General features: G+C 35.3%; 1 protein-coding gene across 3 annotated transcripts in view; it reads right to left on the bottom strand.

Moving 5' to 3' along the window:
- The window catches only part of CBLB (Cbl proto-oncogene B), a 138,657-nt gene that overhangs the window by 33,903 nt on the left and 84,420 nt on the right, over positions 1–20,334 (bottom strand). For all 3 annotated transcript variants that reach the window (XM_082784865.1, XM_082784864.1, XM_082784863.1), the window contains exons 6-11: positions 19,825–19,946; positions 17,682–17,819; positions 16,121–16,208; positions 13,607–13,738; positions 9,102–9,305; positions 292–477 (exon numbers count right to left, since the gene is read on the bottom strand). In XM_082784865.1, the coding sequence (XP_082640991.1) occupies positions 292–477; positions 9,102–9,305; positions 13,607–13,738; positions 16,121–16,208; positions 17,682–17,819; positions 19,825–19,946 (870 nt within the window). The remainder of the gene's footprint in view (positions 1–291; positions 478–9,101; positions 9,306–13,606; positions 13,739–16,120; positions 16,209–17,681; positions 17,820–19,824; positions 19,947–20,334) is intronic.

The raw sequence follows: 20,334 nt of genomic DNA, 5'->3' as shown, positions 1-20,334 counted from the left end.
CATGTAGCTGTAATAATCTGACTGTGTAAATTATTATGCAAACAGACAGGTATTTCCAAAGTCAACCGAAGGAGATAAGAGTCTTTAGGTGACTTAATCAATGTGGATCTAATCTAAAGCTTTTCTAAGCTACGGGGAATTAAAAGTCTATTGGACAAACTCCTGCAAAAGAGTACATGCAGAAAATTTCCTAATAGTCAATATTCCAAAACAAGCAAGCTCACCTTGAAAACAATCATACAGAATTTCTCAATACTCATAAATACAGAAATAATGGTCAATAAGACTTACTTTTGGTGACCCAGTTGGGCTGGCACATGGTGACCGTGCTACTCCCTTCTGAATGAGATCCAGACGAGGAGGTACAGGTGGAAGACTAAGATGTGGGATTTGCAGGGGGTCTGGAAGTGGTTTTCTTCTTTGTGCAAGAGGGGAAGATCCCGGGGAAGTCACTGGTGAATTCTGCCTCTCATTGCACTTCAAGACAGGAAAAAGGAAAATTAGAATTTATCTGATGATTAAATATACGACTTTAATTCCACGACTTGACATGTGATATTTGAAAAGTATTTACTAATAGTAATTTATCATAATGGACACCCTCACTACTATTAGTTAATAGTAGCATAGGTACTCAGCTCTTGATAACTGAAACAAGTCTAAAAGTCATTCTACCTCAAAACCACATTAACTTGTGATTAAAATTCCAATCATTGCCCCACAAAAAGAAACAATCACGAATATAAAGAGAGATATTGTGGCAGTACTGCTACTCTTGATAACCTTTTCATTAATACAGAGTACTTCATTATCAAAATTCTATGTGTGACTTTTTAAAGCTGAATGCCTATGATATTGTCTGCTAACTGTGAGACATAGTCACATCGTACTTCTACAGAAAAAGGAATGCATGTTTTCTGAAAACTCAGGAAAAAAAAAAAGGAAAATCATCAGCAAAACAGTAGATGAAGCAGTTATTTCCTTCCTCATTTATTTGCTGACTTAGAAAAATCATTTTAGGACAGTTCAGTTTACCATAACAAAATACTAAGCTAATGATATGCAGACTGAATATTTTCCTCAAGTGACAAATCATGATTTTTTTATTTTTTTTTTTTTTACTTTTTTTCAAATTCATATGCACAGTGGAAGTTGAGCAGTGTTCTTTCAAGACACGTTTTTAAACTATTTAAAAATAAGAAAGTATGCTATAAAACAATGAGAATCAAAGATTTCAACCCCTTAGTCTAGGCTCCACCCATTTTTGCAACCAGTTTTGTAACTGCTCATCTGGGTGAGTTCTAACACACAGTTTATTTTTTTGCATAAATAAGTTAAAGGCACATCTGTGAACCCCCTGCAATTGTATCAGTGTATTGTAAGTAAAGCTGGATGCTTATGATGTTCTGTATTTTCTCTGACAGGGTAGCTGGAAGACATTCACAGCAGGCGTCAGACTCTGGTCATTTGTGCACTGAGGCATCCTGGTATTCTCACTATGTATCTGGCTTATAGAGGCTGCTGTCTTCTTACAGAAAGCACATAAAATTGCTCACAAAAATGCATCCATCTCTAAGCTATATCACTTTGATAAAACTTTCCCCTTCTGATCATAAGCTTCTTATCACCAACACCGTACAACCCATACTGATGACAGGGATGGGACTAGGCAGTTCTTGAAGAAGGTAAAAAAGTCATCATTATCTTTCTTTACATATACTGACTATATTAAAGAAAATGACACCTTCATCAATTCTAAAGCAGATCCAGGAAAAGGATCTAGTACCCTAACTCCTTACTCAATGCTCTGTGTACTACATCTTACTGTAATATGCTATTCTAAACAAAATTGGGATTACTGCCAGATTTCCATCAGAAATAGAAGCCACCACGGTATTACTGGATAACATGGTGCGAAAAAAAAAAAAAAAAAAAAAAAAAAAAAAAAAAAAGAGGGAGGAGTGGAGAGGCGTTGACAAGCTAGAAGGCTGAGGTTCAATTCCATTGCTAGAATGATTTTTCTGTGACACTACAGTCTTATCATTTGGTCTAAAGGTATAAGGTCAGTGTTGCAACTAAATATTCAATTTAAAGAGACAGAGCAATTTAAAATTCACGCCCTTCATGGCTACCAGCAGCTTCCAAGCTTCTCTTCGGTGAAGAAGTAGTCACAATGTTCATATTAAATGCTTGAATACAGCACTTAATTTGTCTTTGTTTCCTTTAATTGGTGAATGTCCCTGACCTTGGCTGGAAGGCCATGAGGGTAAACACATGACTGACAGCGAGGTGCTCAGCCTCACTGAACACTGTGAAAAGGGAACTAGTTGAATAACTAAGCTAGATACATGTCTCACAAGCATGCCTGAGCAACCAGAATTATAAATTGACTATAAACTGAATGTCAATTCATTTTCCTTAACAGAAAGCATCCATCAGTTAAACAGCACAATAAACACTGTGTCACTGAATAGCATTAGTTCTCAAAGTTCAGTTACACCTCCACCAAGCATTCCTAAAAGCCAAGAGCCACATAATATATAATACAATCAATCCTTTGGCTTCAGCATCAGACAGAACATGAATTTATTTCCCAAATCATTTGAAATAGAACCAAATAAGCAGGTCTCACGTCTCCAAAAAGACACGATTATTTAACATAAAAGGAAGTGTTGTAGCGAGTCTCTGCATTTACGGTGTTGCATAACATATTGTGCCTCAGTCAGCTGGGAATTGCTGCAGAAGAACTAAAACAATCTTAAATGTAATAGGGGTTGGAAACAAGGAATAAGTAAACCGTAAACACTGAAAACAGAGTACCAGACTGGTAAAAATTGTTTGGAATTTCAGGTGTTCAAATTGCTGTGTGATCACATTAACTAACTTGACTTCCGATGAGAGCAACCTAACAAAGTCTCAGCTCTCACACTGTATGTAGTCACGTGAACCCACAGCTAAAAGAACAACATTTTACTGATAGCATTTTAAGAATATCCACCACTCTTTCTCTACTGCAACCTTCTCTTAGACAGTTCTGCTCTAAGGAATCAATGGGGAAAATGATACACGCTTCCCTCAAAGAGCCAGCCCAGCCCGCCAGTCTAACGTTTTTTTGCAATAACAACAATGCAGCTCCAGCAGGGACAGAAACACATTTAAAACCTACTGGGGGCTGATGTTCTTCTGAGATTTATGGAAACAAATCACTGAATGACACACTTAATATGTAATGGCAAATTAGAAAAACTAGAGCGATATGCAAATTCGTTTAAAATTCAAAATCGTTAAAAGTTGTCGTGCTGTTAACTCTGTTGAAACAGGAGATTCATCTATGTGATAAACTTTCTGTTCCGTATTTATTTGGTATTTAGTTACTTCTACCCACCGTATTCCACGGATGGTAAATTACAATTGCCAAAATGAAAAGGAAGTTTTTCAAAGCATTAACTGTGCGAAAGGCCTTCAATTTAAGCTTACATCAATTCCTTGTTTCAGAAGAGCAAAATAATCTTTAAGTCCTATGAACTACCACTGCCTACTGATGGAAGGTAACTAATACCAGCCAACAAGTTAATAACTTATGAGTTACGTGAAGAAAAAAGAAAGAAAATAGCTGATAAAAAATAACAGCTACTCTGCCCTACAAGGAAGCTTAATCCATGTAACTGCTTGGGTGCTGAAGTAGGAGAGAATGCTTTGCTGGGAGAAACTTAAAATCATGTTTCCTTGTTTAGAGCTATGCTTACTAACAATAAATCAAACAAATAATATCCCCCAGCAACAAACAGATCTTTGTCAGTGTTCAGCATCAGATTTCCTTCATATTCCCATTATAAAACAAAACAAAACATATTTTTATGTCCTCCACCCAACCTGCCTAGCTGCATCGTTGTTTGATGTTCATTAACAGCTTGGCCAAGAAGACGGCTGTGTTTCATGAGGATGCTGGGACATCAATAGAGGTATATAATAACTACATCTTTTAGCACAGAATACAACCTCTCCCAACAACAAAACCAAACAAAAACAACAAAAACACTCCCTAAGCAGAAAATATTTAAATTAGTCCTTGTCACCTATTGGAGATTTCTGTGCATTTTCTGTTCAGTGGAAATAAAGAAACAACGAGAATAGCACAGTGAGAAAAAGATAAAACAAGCAAGCAATTAAGACAAAAACTAATACAAATGAACTGGCAGTGACAGAAGACAGACGTTCAGCATACAAAGGGGCTCTGCTGCAACACAGACCTGTGCAATAAAGATGTAATTAAGGAAAAGAACACAGACTCCTTTCTCAGGACATGGATTTCATCTGGTTGGCATGACTGCTGCCAAGGGACAAGCAGCTGTGACTTATTTCACTATGGGGCTGCAGAATGGTGCACAGTTGCATCATTCAATCAGATGAATCTATTACTGGGAAATACTGGTATCAGTTTGTCCCCAGTGGTTATGAATTTAAGCCTCTTCTGACATTGATTACAATTTCTAGTGAAGCTTTGTCTAATGGAATTAGTCAAGGCAGGATAATGAATCTAGAGTTTTAGTTTCAAACATCTTTCTGCCAGAGAGACACATGCTCAAAGTATGTTCAACATAAACCCTACCAAGTGCCTGACTCAGGATTATTATTCTGATTGCTAGTGTGCTGCTGGAACTAACTCACTAATTTACAGATTGCATAATGAGACATCTGAGAAGGTCCAATCAGTCGTATACCAAAAATGGACTTTTCATTTTCCACGTTGTCCCCTAAAGCTTCTTCATTTATAATCGGATGAGAGTAACACACATTTCTGTTACTTCTCATTAGGACATGTTGCGACCTACGTAGATTAGTATAATCAGGATTTGAACATTTGTACGAGGATATAAAGTTACATCACTTAATACTGATAGCTGTAAACAAGTTTTACATAGATAGCCTTGTTCTTTATTTGATCTCTCCTATGCTGACCCAACAAAATGCATGCAAAGCAGGGAGATGGAGTTAAAGCTGGGAGAAGTCAGCACCATATTGATTGCCCAAGGGAATTGGTAAGAAATATTTTAACGAAGGGAGGCACGCTGCCCCTCAGCATTAATTCCTCTTTCAAATACTACAAAGTAAGCAGATAATAAGTATCTTGGTGTGTGGTATGAGTTTACTAAGTTCCTATAAACCATTCAGGCTGGGTGTTATGAAAATATTCTTCACTAAGAGGGTGGTCAGGCATGGGGACTGGCTGCTCAGGGCAGTGGTCACGGCACTAAGCTTGATGGAGTTCAAGAAGCATTTGGACAACCATCTCAGACACATGGTCTGATTTTTTGGGTGCTTTTTGGGGGGGACCTAGGAGTTGGACTCAATGATCCTTGGGGGTCCCTTCCAACTTAGGATATTCCATGATTCCGTGAATTCATACGTATGTGAAGAGCATGCAGCTGAAGGAAAAGCCTGGATACTTATTTGAAGTCTTTTTAAAAAATAAAAAATGAGAAGTCAAAAAGTTATTATTTAATACGAGCCCCCCTTTTTTTTTTTTTTTTTCTCAGAACAATAATTACCACAAAATTTAACTTAAAAATATGGGAAATGGAGGGGCGTGGGGGTCAAAACAGTCTCTTCCCATATTTTAAGAACCAAGGTCTTTTGACATGATTTGTTAAGTCTGAACTTCTTACTCTGTAAGAAGCCTAGTAATTATAAACAGTGGTTTTCAGCTTTGACAACTTCTTATAATGATTTTTAAGTAATGGTCTGAATCAAAGTCCATTTTTGAGACACTCAGACAGCTAGGAAATTAATTTCAGGGAAGCTGGCAACTTCCCAGACAAGGTAACTTCAACTAGTTTTAGAAGAAATTACTCTTAGTGAATCTTAATTTACTTTAAGCTGTTGAAAACCTCAGTCTCCTATACTGCTAGGGCTTTCCTCTTTGTTTTCATGTAGTATCAGTATGTTATTTGGATCAAATAATTATCACTTATAAATTCAAAATTATTATCTCTTAACAAGGACTTCTACACTACACACTATCCTTGTTTTCTTTCTTTCCAAAGAAGCATATAAAGTCAGTTCTTGTACAAGGTAAAGTGGCAAATAATTAATGCTTAATTTATCAGGACAATTGAATATTACAGAGTATGGAATAATGAAAATAGTCTGACATTCAAATGCCCTCTTTAAAATTAGAAACATCATTTTTAAACATTTATCTGAACCTGTAACCTGCACATTTTTAATGTGTGTTTCCTGACATGTGAGGCTAACAAAGCTTTGTTAGGAAAAACGTTACAGAACCAAGAAAAAGAACACTTCAAGCAATAACTGCATTAGCTAATCTGATAGCATAGTGTTGGAAATTTCTCAGTGATGAGACAATTAGCAGAGGTTTTGGCACCACTCTTTGTCTTTGTTTCATAACGAATTATCTGAAGACAATTTGGAAATTAAAAAAATAAGCTGCTTGATGAGGCAGATAAACAGACTAATTGCAGTGGATTTCCTTGAAGCCTCTGATACAGTTGATCTGCTACTATGTACACCTAGCAAGAATGAATCATTTTTCTTGAAGTAAATCCATTTACTCATTCCATTAAAGAATAGATATGTAGCTTTGTGATTATTTTTTTCCGTAAAGCAGTTTCAAGTCTGAGGTCCCCCATGGATTTAATTCAGGCACCCCTTTTTGTTTATGAGTATGCCTCAGAGATACAGTGATAAACTGCAGAGCTGGTAGTTTTGTGATAACTAACTTATATTCATAATTCATAGAGGTACAGCAGGTGATAAAGTTATAATCTTCTTTACACATTAATGACAATTCCAAAAAGTAGGATTTTTTTTTTTATTATCATTTTTATTTTTTAAGCTTTTCAGTTTGTCAAAAGAGCTCACTTATAAAATCCCAGCCAGGCCCTTTATTCAGTGATGAACATGACTGCGCGTGCTTCCGTAAGGCAGGCTAAAATGAATTTACTGCAACTACTCTTTGCATTGTGAATATATTTCCAAGTAAGTAAACATCTCTAAGGCAGCAAAAATTAGAAGTAAAAGCTTAGAAACATTTTAACAATGACTCTCCCTTTAGTCTTTCAAGACAATAAGGATTGATTTGCAAATTCCTGCAATACATCTTGAAGCCCTACAGTCATTTTCAGCAGTGAGCTCGTGTCCCTGGAACTCTCCTCATCTATCAGGTTTAACATGGCAACTCGTTATTAGCCAGATATGCTGCAACAAGGTTTTCTCTGCAATACCACGTGGTCTAGCAAGGTGATTTGAGACAAAATCATCCTATTTGATTTTCAAAGGTTAACAGTTTTATGTTGAGAAAGCATATGACAATAGTTGAATTAAAATAAGAATCAACCTATATATTCACTGGGATTACAGATTAACAACAGTATTAAGTTGGCTACAAGAACTAAATGATTATCTTTGTCCTCTCATCTCCATTGTTTCAACAAATCAAATGACTCTACAACGCAGTCATTATGCAGTACCATGTTCATATTTACAGCATTAACAAGAAACAAAAGAAAAATTCAAAAAGGGTAAAATCCAACAAAATGTCACGGAGGAAAAAAAGAAACACTGTTTGACAAGAACAACAAATGATGATTAAAAGAAATAGACAAGGCTGAAGAAGGCATTACTTACAAAAATTGTATATAAATGATGACATTTCACATTTGGTGGTGAGGTTGAAAGCATAACTATGCTTTGGTAACGAGTTTAAGAAGACAAAAGCAGCTGAAAATCACCAGATGACTGGATGATTCAAGATTTTCAAGTAAGGACTTTAAAAAGCTAATGGAGTGGAAAACCATGTTCCTAAACTTCAGGGATAATTACTGGGTTTCTTCTACTGAACAACTAATCTAATGACAAAAATAGCAAGAACCTAAGTAGTCAAGCAGTTGGTAGATACTGAAAACAAGACTTCTTTTATTGAAGCCTACTGTTCCTTCTTTTGATAAAAGCATAATGCGTTTTTGCCTTATCGTGGAAGTGATAGTGTTATAAAAGTCCATCAATTCAAGGCTATCTCACAAAGGTCTGGCTGCAGACTGCAATTTAAATCCAGGCAGGAGGATAAACTGTTCCAAGAGTAGGCCATGTTGTATTAAATACACAACACAAGAATGATTCATATGACTTGAGAGGTTAGCAAGGACATCAGACTTATGTATATTAACTGACAGATATTCTCAGATATGAGGGCAAAACACGTTTTTAATAACAAACACAATGATAAGGAAATTGAAGAGTCAGGTGTTACAGAATTAATTTCAAGTCAAGTATTCAATCTAGATGACCTCAGTAAAAAGTAAAATATAGAAAATGCACTGTAAAATTCAGTGTTGCATGGCCCATGATGGCATTATTGAAACCTAAAATGTAGTGGTGAACTCTGAAAACAAAGTACAATTTTGTTGATGAAAGTGCTTGTTTATCAGTGATTAAATCTGCAGCCAAATATCTAAAGATCCTGGAACAGAATATAGAGCAAAAACCATTCCAAAACACAATATTACTATGAATAATTTCAAATACATTTTTACCTCTAAAAGTACTGAATACTGAGATGGATTTTATGTTACAGACAAAAATATAAACAACTTACATGAGGTGTGATAAAACGGCCTTTGTGTGCAATATGATTTGGGTTCCAAGTCACCTTTACAAAGCACTAATATTTATTACTAATCAAGAAATTCATGCTTAATCCTAAAACATTTGATGCATGTGTATACAAGTACAAAAGTGCAAAAAAGTGATAATAGATTTGTATAGAGAAAAATTTGTGTTATTTGAGGGACTTGTCCGTAAAGCATATTTTGGTTAAGAGTAATTTATTGCAATCTCATGCTTCCGTCATTATAAACGGAGGTAACTCTGCTCACATCAGGTGAGAATCTGGATTTTTTTCTCATATTCAGTGTCAGTTTTCTTGTTGCAATATCAAAGCATTTTGTTTTTTCAGCCTGAGAACTTTTCAGTGAGTTGCTGAAACCTTCAGCATGAAATGTAGCCTATCATTGTTTACAGTCATCCGCAGCTTCATTTACAAACATACAGCTTTAACTGTTGTACAATATTTGAAATTTTACCTTTCGGACTGAAGCCAAGCGATTCATCATTAAAGACTCTTCCCTATCATCATCGTCATCCAAGTCCAGCATGGGCATACTAAAGCTATCAATAATACTGCAACACCTGGAGTTTTCATCCCTTGGATCAAAGGGATCCACAATGATTGGTTCAGTTCCTTTGATTTCACAGCGGCAAAAAGGACAGCCTTGGCCATCAGATTCCTAGAGCAAGACAAAAAACCAACAACATATATTAATAAAAATAAAAACACAAGTACTTTTAAAAGTATATAAAATATACGGTCACTATCTCTATCTTTCTATATAAAAACGCCCTTTCCAGTGTCTGTAAGAGCTTGTAAAGAAACACTGGAGTAAACAGGGAACAGTTCCATAGATATTTCACTATAGTGAATAGTAAAATGACTGTATTTTTAAAACAGTCTGTCTTCCACATGTTAAGCTCCATTTAAAAATAACTAATAAAAAAGTAACTGCTATCTCTAAAAAGCTTCAAAAATTGTAACTGTCTCAGTATTATAGATTAGGAAGTAACACCTTGCCTCTTAGGATCATAATTTTCACATTTCTTCAGAGGAAAGAAGGTGCGGTGTGTAGACAAGGACAATGCATTCTATTACATATCTTCTATATTAAATATGAAATATTTGTTTTTCATTTTAAGTTAGAAAATGGAAAAGAGCTTTAGATCATGCAGTTCATATTCTCTGAAGAAACTACATATAGTCCATCATGGCTGCAACATTTCCACCATTGGGCAATATATATTCACAACATCTAAAGATAAAAGCATTTTTGACACGTGTAAGTAACAAAACAGGACTTACTTACATTTTCAATAAATTATGTGAAACAAGGAACTATAGTCACATAGTTTTTAAGACAAGTCTAGGCATGTCACTAAGGGACATGTTTTCGTGATTGGATATAGTAGATCAGATTGATGGTTGGACTTGATGATCTTGGAGGTCTTTTCCAATGTAAATGATTCATTCTATAATTCTATGTTATCATAAACAAGAATTATTTAAATTTTAATTTCTAAATGGCATAATGTGTGGAATGATTTTTAAGCAGCGATGTTTCTATTCCTTTTGTTCATTTCAGGAATAATTTTGTTTTCATCAGAAGTAATTAAAAGACCTTTAAATTACATTTCAGAGCACTAATGATTGAAACAACAAAAAAGATCAGAGAGAAGTCATACAAGCACCTATAAATGTTTTTTTTCCATCTAAAGGCACAATGTTGATTTTAACTATAAAACACAAACAAAAAAAAAATGAAACAACACATCCAAAAAGACCCTGAGGCTCTGAGAGATCAAAATAATTCAATCTGAATTCAGAAGTCATGTTGCATCATATTTGGAATCAGGTAGTCAGGTGGCTAAGATACTGGGGGTGGGAACTAGATGGTCTTTAAGGTCCCTACTGAGCATGCTATAATTCTATAATGAGCACAAAAATTAAACTACCTACCAAATGTCTAAAGCAAATTGTCTTGAAATGTCATCAAGCGAGCAAAGCTTTTTGATTTCTCAAAGGGCAGCTTTAATTTTTTTCTACCATTATTTTCTTCTTGATGCTTGACAAGAACGCTTGACAGCTCTTACTAAACTGACAGGTGTTTCTATAGTTTTGTGGAAGAACTGTATCCCAAGGCCAGATAAGTATAAATGATGTCTCATGACAACAGTCATGTCTATTTACAGGGTTAGTATTGGATTTGTTTTGTATGTAAAGATCTAAGTAATCTACTTTTAGCAGTCTTGCATCCTAATTACAAAAAGCCAGTCAGCATCACTTACAATTACCTCAAAGCGTGTATCCAAGTTTTATGGACCTGCTGAAGTAATCACTTCCAAGTGAACGGAAGTCCTCCCTTACTCATACAAATTTTTACAGGCTCATTTTCTAAAGCAGCCTTATAGATAAGGCACAGAGCTTTCCATTTGTGAGGCTGTCTTATATCTGTGTTGTCAAATAGTTCTGTACTAGCAGTTTCCCTCCTTTTTCTTCAAAAGCATCACTAAAACATACAGAATATCCAATAACAGCATCAGATTCACATTCAATAGTATGAATATAACGGAGAAATTAAAACTGAGAGCTAAGATCTCTGTGTGAATACATACATCTTTGTCCACACCCCCAGAAAGATTATGCAGATTATTTAGAACACTGAGAAACTGGTTATTGTGAACAATACATTGCTGCATATATGCCCACATGTTTTTAGAATCAAGTCCATATCTGTAGTTTTTAGAAAACATATTTCTTTGTAAGAAAATGAATTTTAATCTTGTTGCATAATACAAAAGGAAGATTGTTAAACCAACTCTTGTTTGAGAAACTGATTTCCATAGATGAAAAACTGATTCATCCTTGGTATTCTATGCAGATTTGATGCTGCTTACCAATTTATTAAATAACACACTTTTTCTGCTTAGTGAAAACATCTGTATTGGACCTCTGAGGCATGTCTAATGAGTCATTATGCTGGCAATTAAACACTAGCCCAGAAGCTTGCAACAGCTGATGCTGTTACAGTGCAATATTTCTTCATTGTCTCCCTAATTATATGAAAGTTAAATTTGTAATGAAATCTTAAATGTACCTGGCCAATTACAGCTGGTTGCGATGTTCTGATGAAGCTTGATGTTTTCAAAAATGTCAGTTCTCTAAGCCTAAAATGTTTTATTGTCTTCTTCCTGAATCCCTAGCCATTTGCCAAAGTACCAAGGACATTAGATTCTTGAGTCTCCAGAATTGGAGTACATCACTGACTCAACACTAGAACATGCTGCTATCATGATATGAGACACCCAGCAAACAAAAGTACAAGGATTTTCAATTCTTTTCTACCAAGAAAGTAAGCAAACAAACAAACAACAACAAACTGCTACAGATCTCAGAATTTCAGATTATTATTTTAACTCAAAGATTAATATAGTCAGGCCTTTGTGTTTGTCATTCAGTTTGAAATTGGCAAGAACAGAAAAAAGGTATTCCTGAAACAAGAAATATTGCTCCAACTCATCAGTTGCTCACCAATGAGGCAAATATTCTTCTCTAGGTTTTTCTAAAACAGAATTTTATCAGAATTTCTCATCTTTGGAAAGTTGAAGGGTTTGCATTTTGAGCATCAAACCTAAATTTCAGAAGGAAGAAATTGGAAATTGGGAATCCTTTTCAGCCAGCTTTATTACTGATGGAAGAAAAACCCAAAAGATACTTCTGATTCATTGTGTTGGATTGCTTAATTAGAAATCTGAAATAAAAAAGTTTAAATCTATAGTACTTTGGGCCATGTTCCAAACATGAGAATGAAAATTATTGAGAGGAACGGATTTTAAACCAGGTCAAAAACAGACCAGAACAATGGCTTTTGTTTACTCTTAGAATCACAGAATCATAAAGGTTGGAAAAGACCTCCAAGACTATCTAGTCCAACCATCCCCCTACCACCAATATCACCCACTAAACCATGTCCCTAAACACCTCATCCAACCTTTCCTTAGACATCCCCAGGGATGGTGACTCCACCACCTCCCCAGGCAACCTGTTAAACCTCTTCTCACTAGATTTGTATCCAAAGAGCTGTGTCTAACCATGACAGAACGCTGCCCACGAATGGGATTACACATACTTCTCCCCATGAACTAGAGATACAACAGAAGAAGGGTACATGGAATGGAGGTTATAACAGACTGAGTTTGAGAAGCAACTACTAGGTAAAGTCTGAAGCTACAGAGATGAATGACCTCTGATTTTGTTCTTAATTTCCAAGTCAAATGTTTAACTGCGCTGAACTAAAGGTACAAGTCCTCCCTTTTCCCACAGACTGGTATGTTCATGAACAAGACGGACAAGACACCACAACTTGCGTTACCAGAAAGCCTCTGTTTTCTGGGGTATTATGTGAATGACACTGAGATCACAGTTTCTCTTCACTCCATCTCTTATCCCAACAACCATCTAAATCTAGGTGGTTTAGCAATTTACATGTTATCAAAATGAAACACGGGAACTGCAAGCTTGTTTTTCACAGGCCACTGCATGATTTGTACAACAGATTAATTCCTTCTCCCACAGAAGGCATTCTGTCTCCTCATAAAACCCTGTCTGGTTGGTTATCCATTCTCAGCTGCTACTTGTCCACTTATTCCATTTGAACACATCCTGAAGTGATCTGTGTGGCTGAATTGGCACAAGGAGTCCAGCTTTCGCTGCCTGAGTAGACACTGTGCTTTGGAAATAGTTCCTAATTAACAGGAGTCAGCAAATGTCTTGGCAAACCTACAAGTCTAGATTTTAATGACCCCTGGAACCTTGTTTTTCATAGATTTTAGTCCACAAAATTGTGTGTAATTTTAAAAAGATAAGCACTTGAACCCTCTTACTGAGTACCTAGAAAGGTAAAACAGAGTACCCCCATTGTAAACAGGGATGTAACAGATAAATCCATCCTCTTCTCTACTAACTGAACTATGAGTGTACCTGCCATGCTGTAAGACAAGAAGTGCACATGAGGTGCCCACAAGGCTCAATCTTCACATCCTTGTCATTCTCTGCGCAGATTTTACATAGCTGAAAAGTGGAACCCATCTCACAGTACAATTCATACTGCTCCTGTAACAAAACAAAGACTAGTTATTTCTTTACTGTAATTTGTTCGTAGAAAACATACTTAAACACCACAAGTAACAAAAATTTATCAGAATCCCGTTTTTCATTCCACTGTATTTATTAGTCAAGGAATATATTGATATTGATCTACTTAAAAGCCACACCAAGGTTATCCAAGCAGCTCACTCTTTCACTTCTTCAAACCTAAGATAGATATGGTAATATATCAAATTATAAATAAAGTATAGTATATTATATAAATAAATACAAATTAAAATAAACATAAATATTTAAAAAATAACATAAAAATTTATGGTAAAGAAGAATAAAATAAATAATGAATCTGTGCCTATTAGGTTTTCTACAGAGTTATCACATGTAAGTACTATATTAATGCAAGGCATACATCCTGTTTTTCCTTTGCTGCAGTATGGGAAAGATAATGAAAACATGGTAAGGGAGAAATTAATTGCTGAAGGGGAACAGAATGGAGATTTCCTTTTCTAAGTATGAGTTTAGGACTAATAAAATGTACTGGAGAACTGAGAAACAAGGGATTTCTACCTACAGCTTGGATATAGTACGGCCCACTGAAATAAATAACCCTTGTATGAAGTATGGTACAAATATCCCCTCAAGGTGACATGGCAACTGTCATGCACAGATCATTCAGCACTTTGTATCCTTGCAGGACTGACTGTAAGATACAAGAACTCCTTCAGGTGGAATAAATAATAGATAAAACTCAAGTCTAGAACAGCTTTCTAGATTTTGGAAGTATATTATTGGGGAACTGGAAATCAAACATTTCTATGAAGCTTTTTTAGTCTTGGAAAAATAAATTTTGAAAGGTTGAAGTAAGAAAAATCCAGATCACTGGAAAATAAGCAGCTATTGCCCAGTAAAGGGAGCGGAGAAGAGACTAGGCAAAAGAGAAAAGCAATAGTCTGTATTTGTAGCTATAGTCTGTATGCACTAAAGATGCTTATGGCGGAGCTCTTGCAAAGAATCCATCTGCAGCAATCTGGCCCTGGAGCCAGTTTTATAGTATCTTTTAATAGTTTAAGCAGCTCTTAGTGGCAGTGTTAATCTACTACAGTTAAGATATTGTTTAGGGCAACATTCACATATTTCAGACTCTCTGCATTAACTAATGATTTCTTCATAGCTACAAGTTCAGAATCAACTGGATTCATTTAGTGTATTCAAAATACAAGATGACTTGCTTGGGGAGAACAAGGTTTTATCACTGAAAATGTCTAAGCTACTTTTCCTTTCTTTGAGAAAGGAAAATAAGGATACAAGGCTATAAAAACCTTTTTGTGCAACACGTCTGATATCTCTGTGCTACTCTTTCCTTACTATTCTAATTCTGCATAGCAAAGAGGGAAGTCAGACTGGTAGACATGCTCACGTTTTCTTTCAGCAATTGTTTTAGGAATTCTCTTAATTAGGAGATATATTTTCCTAATGGTATTCCTTGAAATAACATAAATGGCAACAAATACTCCTTTTCTAAAATATTTTTAGAGGTGTGATGCACAATTACAGCAGATTCAGTAGGTCACCCACTCAGCTCTGAAGAAATGGAAAACCATCTGAAAGAGTCGTATGTAGTCTGATGGCTCTCCTTGAACATAACCTCAAGTCTTCTGGACATTTTTGTCAGGAGAAATGCTCTGCACTGTATACCTGTACCTACTAGTAATGATTTCAGCACAATTTTTAATTAAGCCTACATCTTGTGGTAACTATTTCTTATTCTTTGAATATCAAACATCTGCACATTAGTATATTACATCGTCACTCAACAAGACTACAAAAACATCTAGATATTCTAATGTCTGGAAAGTGAGTCCCTTCAGGTACTTACTTATTCCTGTTACTTTTCCCTGATCTCTCTTTTAAATTGCACGATGGACAAAGAGAAAACAAGACAGACCATGGAACTGGTATTTTTGTGACAAATGAACGATATTTTTCCTCTGGGATCTGTCAGCATAATGTATTATTCCTACTCAGGCTTAAAAACTATAATCTGATCTTGATTTCATTTCTGTATTCTCATCTAATATTAGCAGGAGACTCTAAGCTACATTAACCTATAACATAAATAATGGAAAAAAAATAATAACCATTAATATATTTCTCATGCAGATGAGCCTTAGAATAAGCAAAACTTTCCAGGGCATACTGTCGGCATCACCATTAGCTCTAGAGTTTAAACAATTACTAACCTGTTCTTCAACTAAGCTCTTCTATCAACAACGCATTTTCATTCTCATTAATTCATTTTCACATTTTAATAAAAGCGTATTATCACTACTAGATGAGATGGTAAGAGAAGCAAAGATCACAAAGTAACTGATAAAATGCGCAACGTACCTGTGTGACCTTGATGTGATCATGTGGTGTGGGTTCACATAAACCTGTCAGATCAGGATTATAACTTCGTCCATCTGGGAACAGATAGCTGCATCACAAAAACATTAGTTTAAATATGCACACGTATTTAGCTTTATTAGCTAAATAATACCTATGACTTTTTAAAGGGACAGAATAAGTAACAGCAGACATTAAATAAAATTATCTTTCCTTAGCCATCTTTGCCACCTTTTGGGAGCAACTGAAATGCTACATGCATATATTGTTACATGCTAAAGTCCATTTATAAAACCACTGGAAAGAAGTTGACATCACATGTATAACTACCAGCAGAATGCATCTGAGCTTTATTAGATAACCTTTTTTGGGTAGCTTGATAGAACAGTATTTTAGATCTTCAATTTTACAGTGACCTTATACTTGCATATGTTCCTAGTGATCTCACCACTAGCAGCACAGTGGAGCTCAGTGACTCTATGGACTATTTCAACAAATAGAGCAGAATAGATGTTGTTTGTGAACATCTGTATATTACAACAAGAATCTATACTGAGAATCTGAGGTGCAGACTGGACTTTAAGCAAGAACAGTTTATTTTAATCTTGTGGGAAATTAATAATAGGTTAATGATACTATGGAGTTCTATATTGAAATTTATGTTAGAGATAACTTGGAAACAGTTTCCTGAAAGTCATGTTGTAAAGTAGCATCATGAGAAAGTTATATTTAAATGGGGTCAAAAACTTCACCTAGCATTAGTATTCTCAGCTTCGGCTTTTGTTCATCCAGTTTTGGTAAAGAAAATTGAGTAGTAGTAATACTACCATAGTAAGTGCGTGTTATTTTACAGGGCAATATCTACAGCACCTTGATATCTTTCAAAATATGAACTTATACCTGAAATAAAATTTCTGGACAAAGGTGGACGGAGAAAATTTCAAAGTTTGCAGAAGAATTCTCAATCTTTTTTTGAGGACTGATTATTTCCTTTTTTGTTTGTTTGTTTGTTTTTTCCCCATTATAATCATGCGGATATATCAAAACATGTAACAGTGAAAAAAGATTCTGACACCGAGTATTTTTGTTACATGAGCTGAGTAAAAAATGCACTTCTCCCTATAAACTTAGATTCTCTTATAATTACAAATCTTTTCAGTAAACTATTAAAACCTGAAAACTTTCTGGCTGCACATTATATAAAAAAGCAATTACATAGCTTTTAAATCATTGTCCAGAGCTAGACACATGAGTAACTGTCAGTAGTAATTGCTCAATAAGCTTAAGTGCATTTGTGACTCTTACTGGGAAACAATCAATGTGACAGCTGCCCAATTTTATTTTCTCCTGGAATTTATCCGATATGTCTTTGGTTAACTTTGGTTAATGGAATTACCTGGAAACAAGAATAAAAAGGATGGTCCTTAATCTCCAAAGGAATGCCAAATACCATGTATACATTTTTTCCTCTTTTAAAGATCTTTAATAATTGCTCATCTGCAGCATAAGAAGAACAAGGAACCACGACTTAATACCCATGGTAACTATAAGAATTTGTACTTACAATCCTTCCCGGCTGCCATCAATCAAAGCTTGAAACAGAGGCTTATTGTGAGGTATGGTCTGCAATATGTTCCCATCGCCAGTCACATATCCAATGGCCCACTGCCCCAGGCGAGTGCAACTCAGTCTGAAAATATAGCTTGATAAAAACAGGATTAATAGAAAGTCAGTTCTAATCAGAGTTCAGCAAAATAAGCATAGAACCTTAAATAAACCAGCATCTTTTACACTGTCAGTTCCTCATAAGCAGAAATAGGCTAACAGTAGCTCCCTACACCCAACTTTTCATCTGCTTGCTTTTTAGTTCTCAAAGTGAAAGATTCACCGTGAATAGTCCTACTACATACATTTAGACATGCTCATAAACCTTTTCAAAGACACTGTATTATATTAACTCTCCATAGCTACAACATACACCCTTTGTGAACACAGAGGCCAATAATCTGAATGAATGGAAGGTTTGTTGAGGAAATAGAGAACACCTTTAAAAGGAACAGAAATGTGAATGAAACTATTCTACTACCAGTGTTAATTTTGTAAGTAGCTGAGCTTGTCAACAGGATGGAGGAAATACCACTTTTACTGCAGAAAATGCTAGATAATACCAACCCAATTAGACTTGCATTTAAATACTTGTGTGTTTTACAGGTGATATCTGGGAGTATCAAAATGCGTATGGTATCATAATGCAGACAGAGAGCACAGTAGGAAGAAAAGGAAGATCATCAACAAGAACGTTGGGTATAATTATTTCCTTCTTACTAAAAAGCCTAGTTGCTTTAATGTCAGACACCATGTCAAATGCAAAAATGTCATTCAGAAAAGCATCCCACAGTGAAATGCCACAAGCTTTGCCACAAAGCAGTTTTTCTTAATTATATGTCAATATTTTATTTCCTTCCAAACAAATTTAAATGATAAATCAGCCTCCATGAAGTTTGGCATAGCTCTTGCAAACTTCAGCAGGGCCAGCATTACTTTGAAGAAGTAATTAGGTCCTATTTGAACAGAATTTCTAATTTCCAGGATATTTTAGACTGATCAAAGAAGCAGTTTCAGGTAATGCCTCCCGCTTTATCTCCTTTTCACTTCAAATTCAGCGTTTCACCTAAGCAACTCAGAAAGTCATCTTCTGATATCTAAACAGAAAGTTATCTTAAACTATATTTACAAGGAACATTAAGACAATTTTCATTATAAAAGAAGTAAAAGAGAAATTATCCACAGAATCAGAATTAATAATAGAGAAAATACTAATACCACTTTTTTTTTTTTCAAGTGACCACTTGAAAAACCAACCTAGCAATCTAAATTCCATAACATTGCTTATGAGTGCCAAGCTAAAATCATTATTGGACTGGAACCAGGAGATTCTTACACATGCACTTGAAACAGACAGGTGACTTAACACGTGGTTTATTTGCTTAAAAAAAAATAATCAGAAGAAACCAAGTACAAAATGTATATATAGTTGTTTCAAGGTATTGCTACACTTCTCTAACAAGTTTCAAAATGACAAACTCTAATTATATATACATGTGGTCCTGAAACAAATTTAGAGACCTAGACATTAGGAAACAAAGCTTGAGAACTGAAAGGTAAACCTAGACTACAATTAATTTTGCCTTACTAGTGCGTAACAGTTCAACATGTCTTAAGAAGTACATTGTATTTTCAAACCTGATTTCCAAAAATGAATTGCTTGTCACACATAATTCAGAAGAACTGAAAAGCAATGAAAACTCTTTTTTCCTGTTTTCTTGTACTTGCTTATATTTACATGTGCTAATAAATATTGCTTTATTTCATAGAGTTGTAGAGGCATTATGATGTAAAAAATACTTCATGGTTACTAAACTCTCCAGTCTTAAAATCTAAAGATCAACCATTTTCTGAAACCGGCCATTCTGTCCATTAGTATTAAACTATTAAAAAAAAAAAAAGATATAAATACCATCCCAAATACAAAAATAAAACAACCTACTACTACTCTGATTCACCACCTAATCAAAAAGTTAAAAAAAGTATTCCTTCAATATCACAATGTAAGAATCACACATTATAGAAATATTGATCTAGAATAACTACGTAGCTCTAAAGACAACAAGATTATTTGGAAACCAGTAATCAGCCAATCCTCTCACCTCCCAGGCTTAGTGCTATATTTCTGCAACCTCGCTTTCACTTCATCATATGTCAGGAATGCCATATATCCAGGATGTGTCACAGCTAAGAAGTTCCAATTCCTTAAGATTGAACCCCACGGCTAAAAAGAGAAGAAAAACAATTAGACACAGCCAGTTAGCTACATATTTCTAATAAAACTCAAGCCAATTCATTAAAAAGATGCAAAATGTTTTAGGTTCTGCTGAAAAAGTATATACTTTTGGTTAAGGTCTAACAGTACAGAAGACTGTTCCACATATTCAGCTTTGTTGCAAGGATTCCTTCAAAAAAAATAATAAAAAATTTCAAGAATCATAGAATCAGCTAGAATGAAAAAGACCTTCAAGATGAAGTCCAACCATCAACAGAGGGACAATCACTTCCCTAGTCCTTCTGACCACATGTTTCTGATACAGGCCAGGATGGCACTGGTCTTCTTGTCCACCTGGGCACACCGCCAGCTGCCAATCAGCACCCCAAGATCCTTT

This window comes from Aythya marila (assembly GCF_965140915.1).
Source record: "Aythya marila genome assembly, chromosome: 1".
Taxonomy (NCBI): Eukaryota; Metazoa; Chordata; class Aves; order Anseriformes; family Anatidae; genus Aythya; species Aythya marila.
This window is presented reverse-complemented; position numbering and strand designations above follow the sequence as displayed.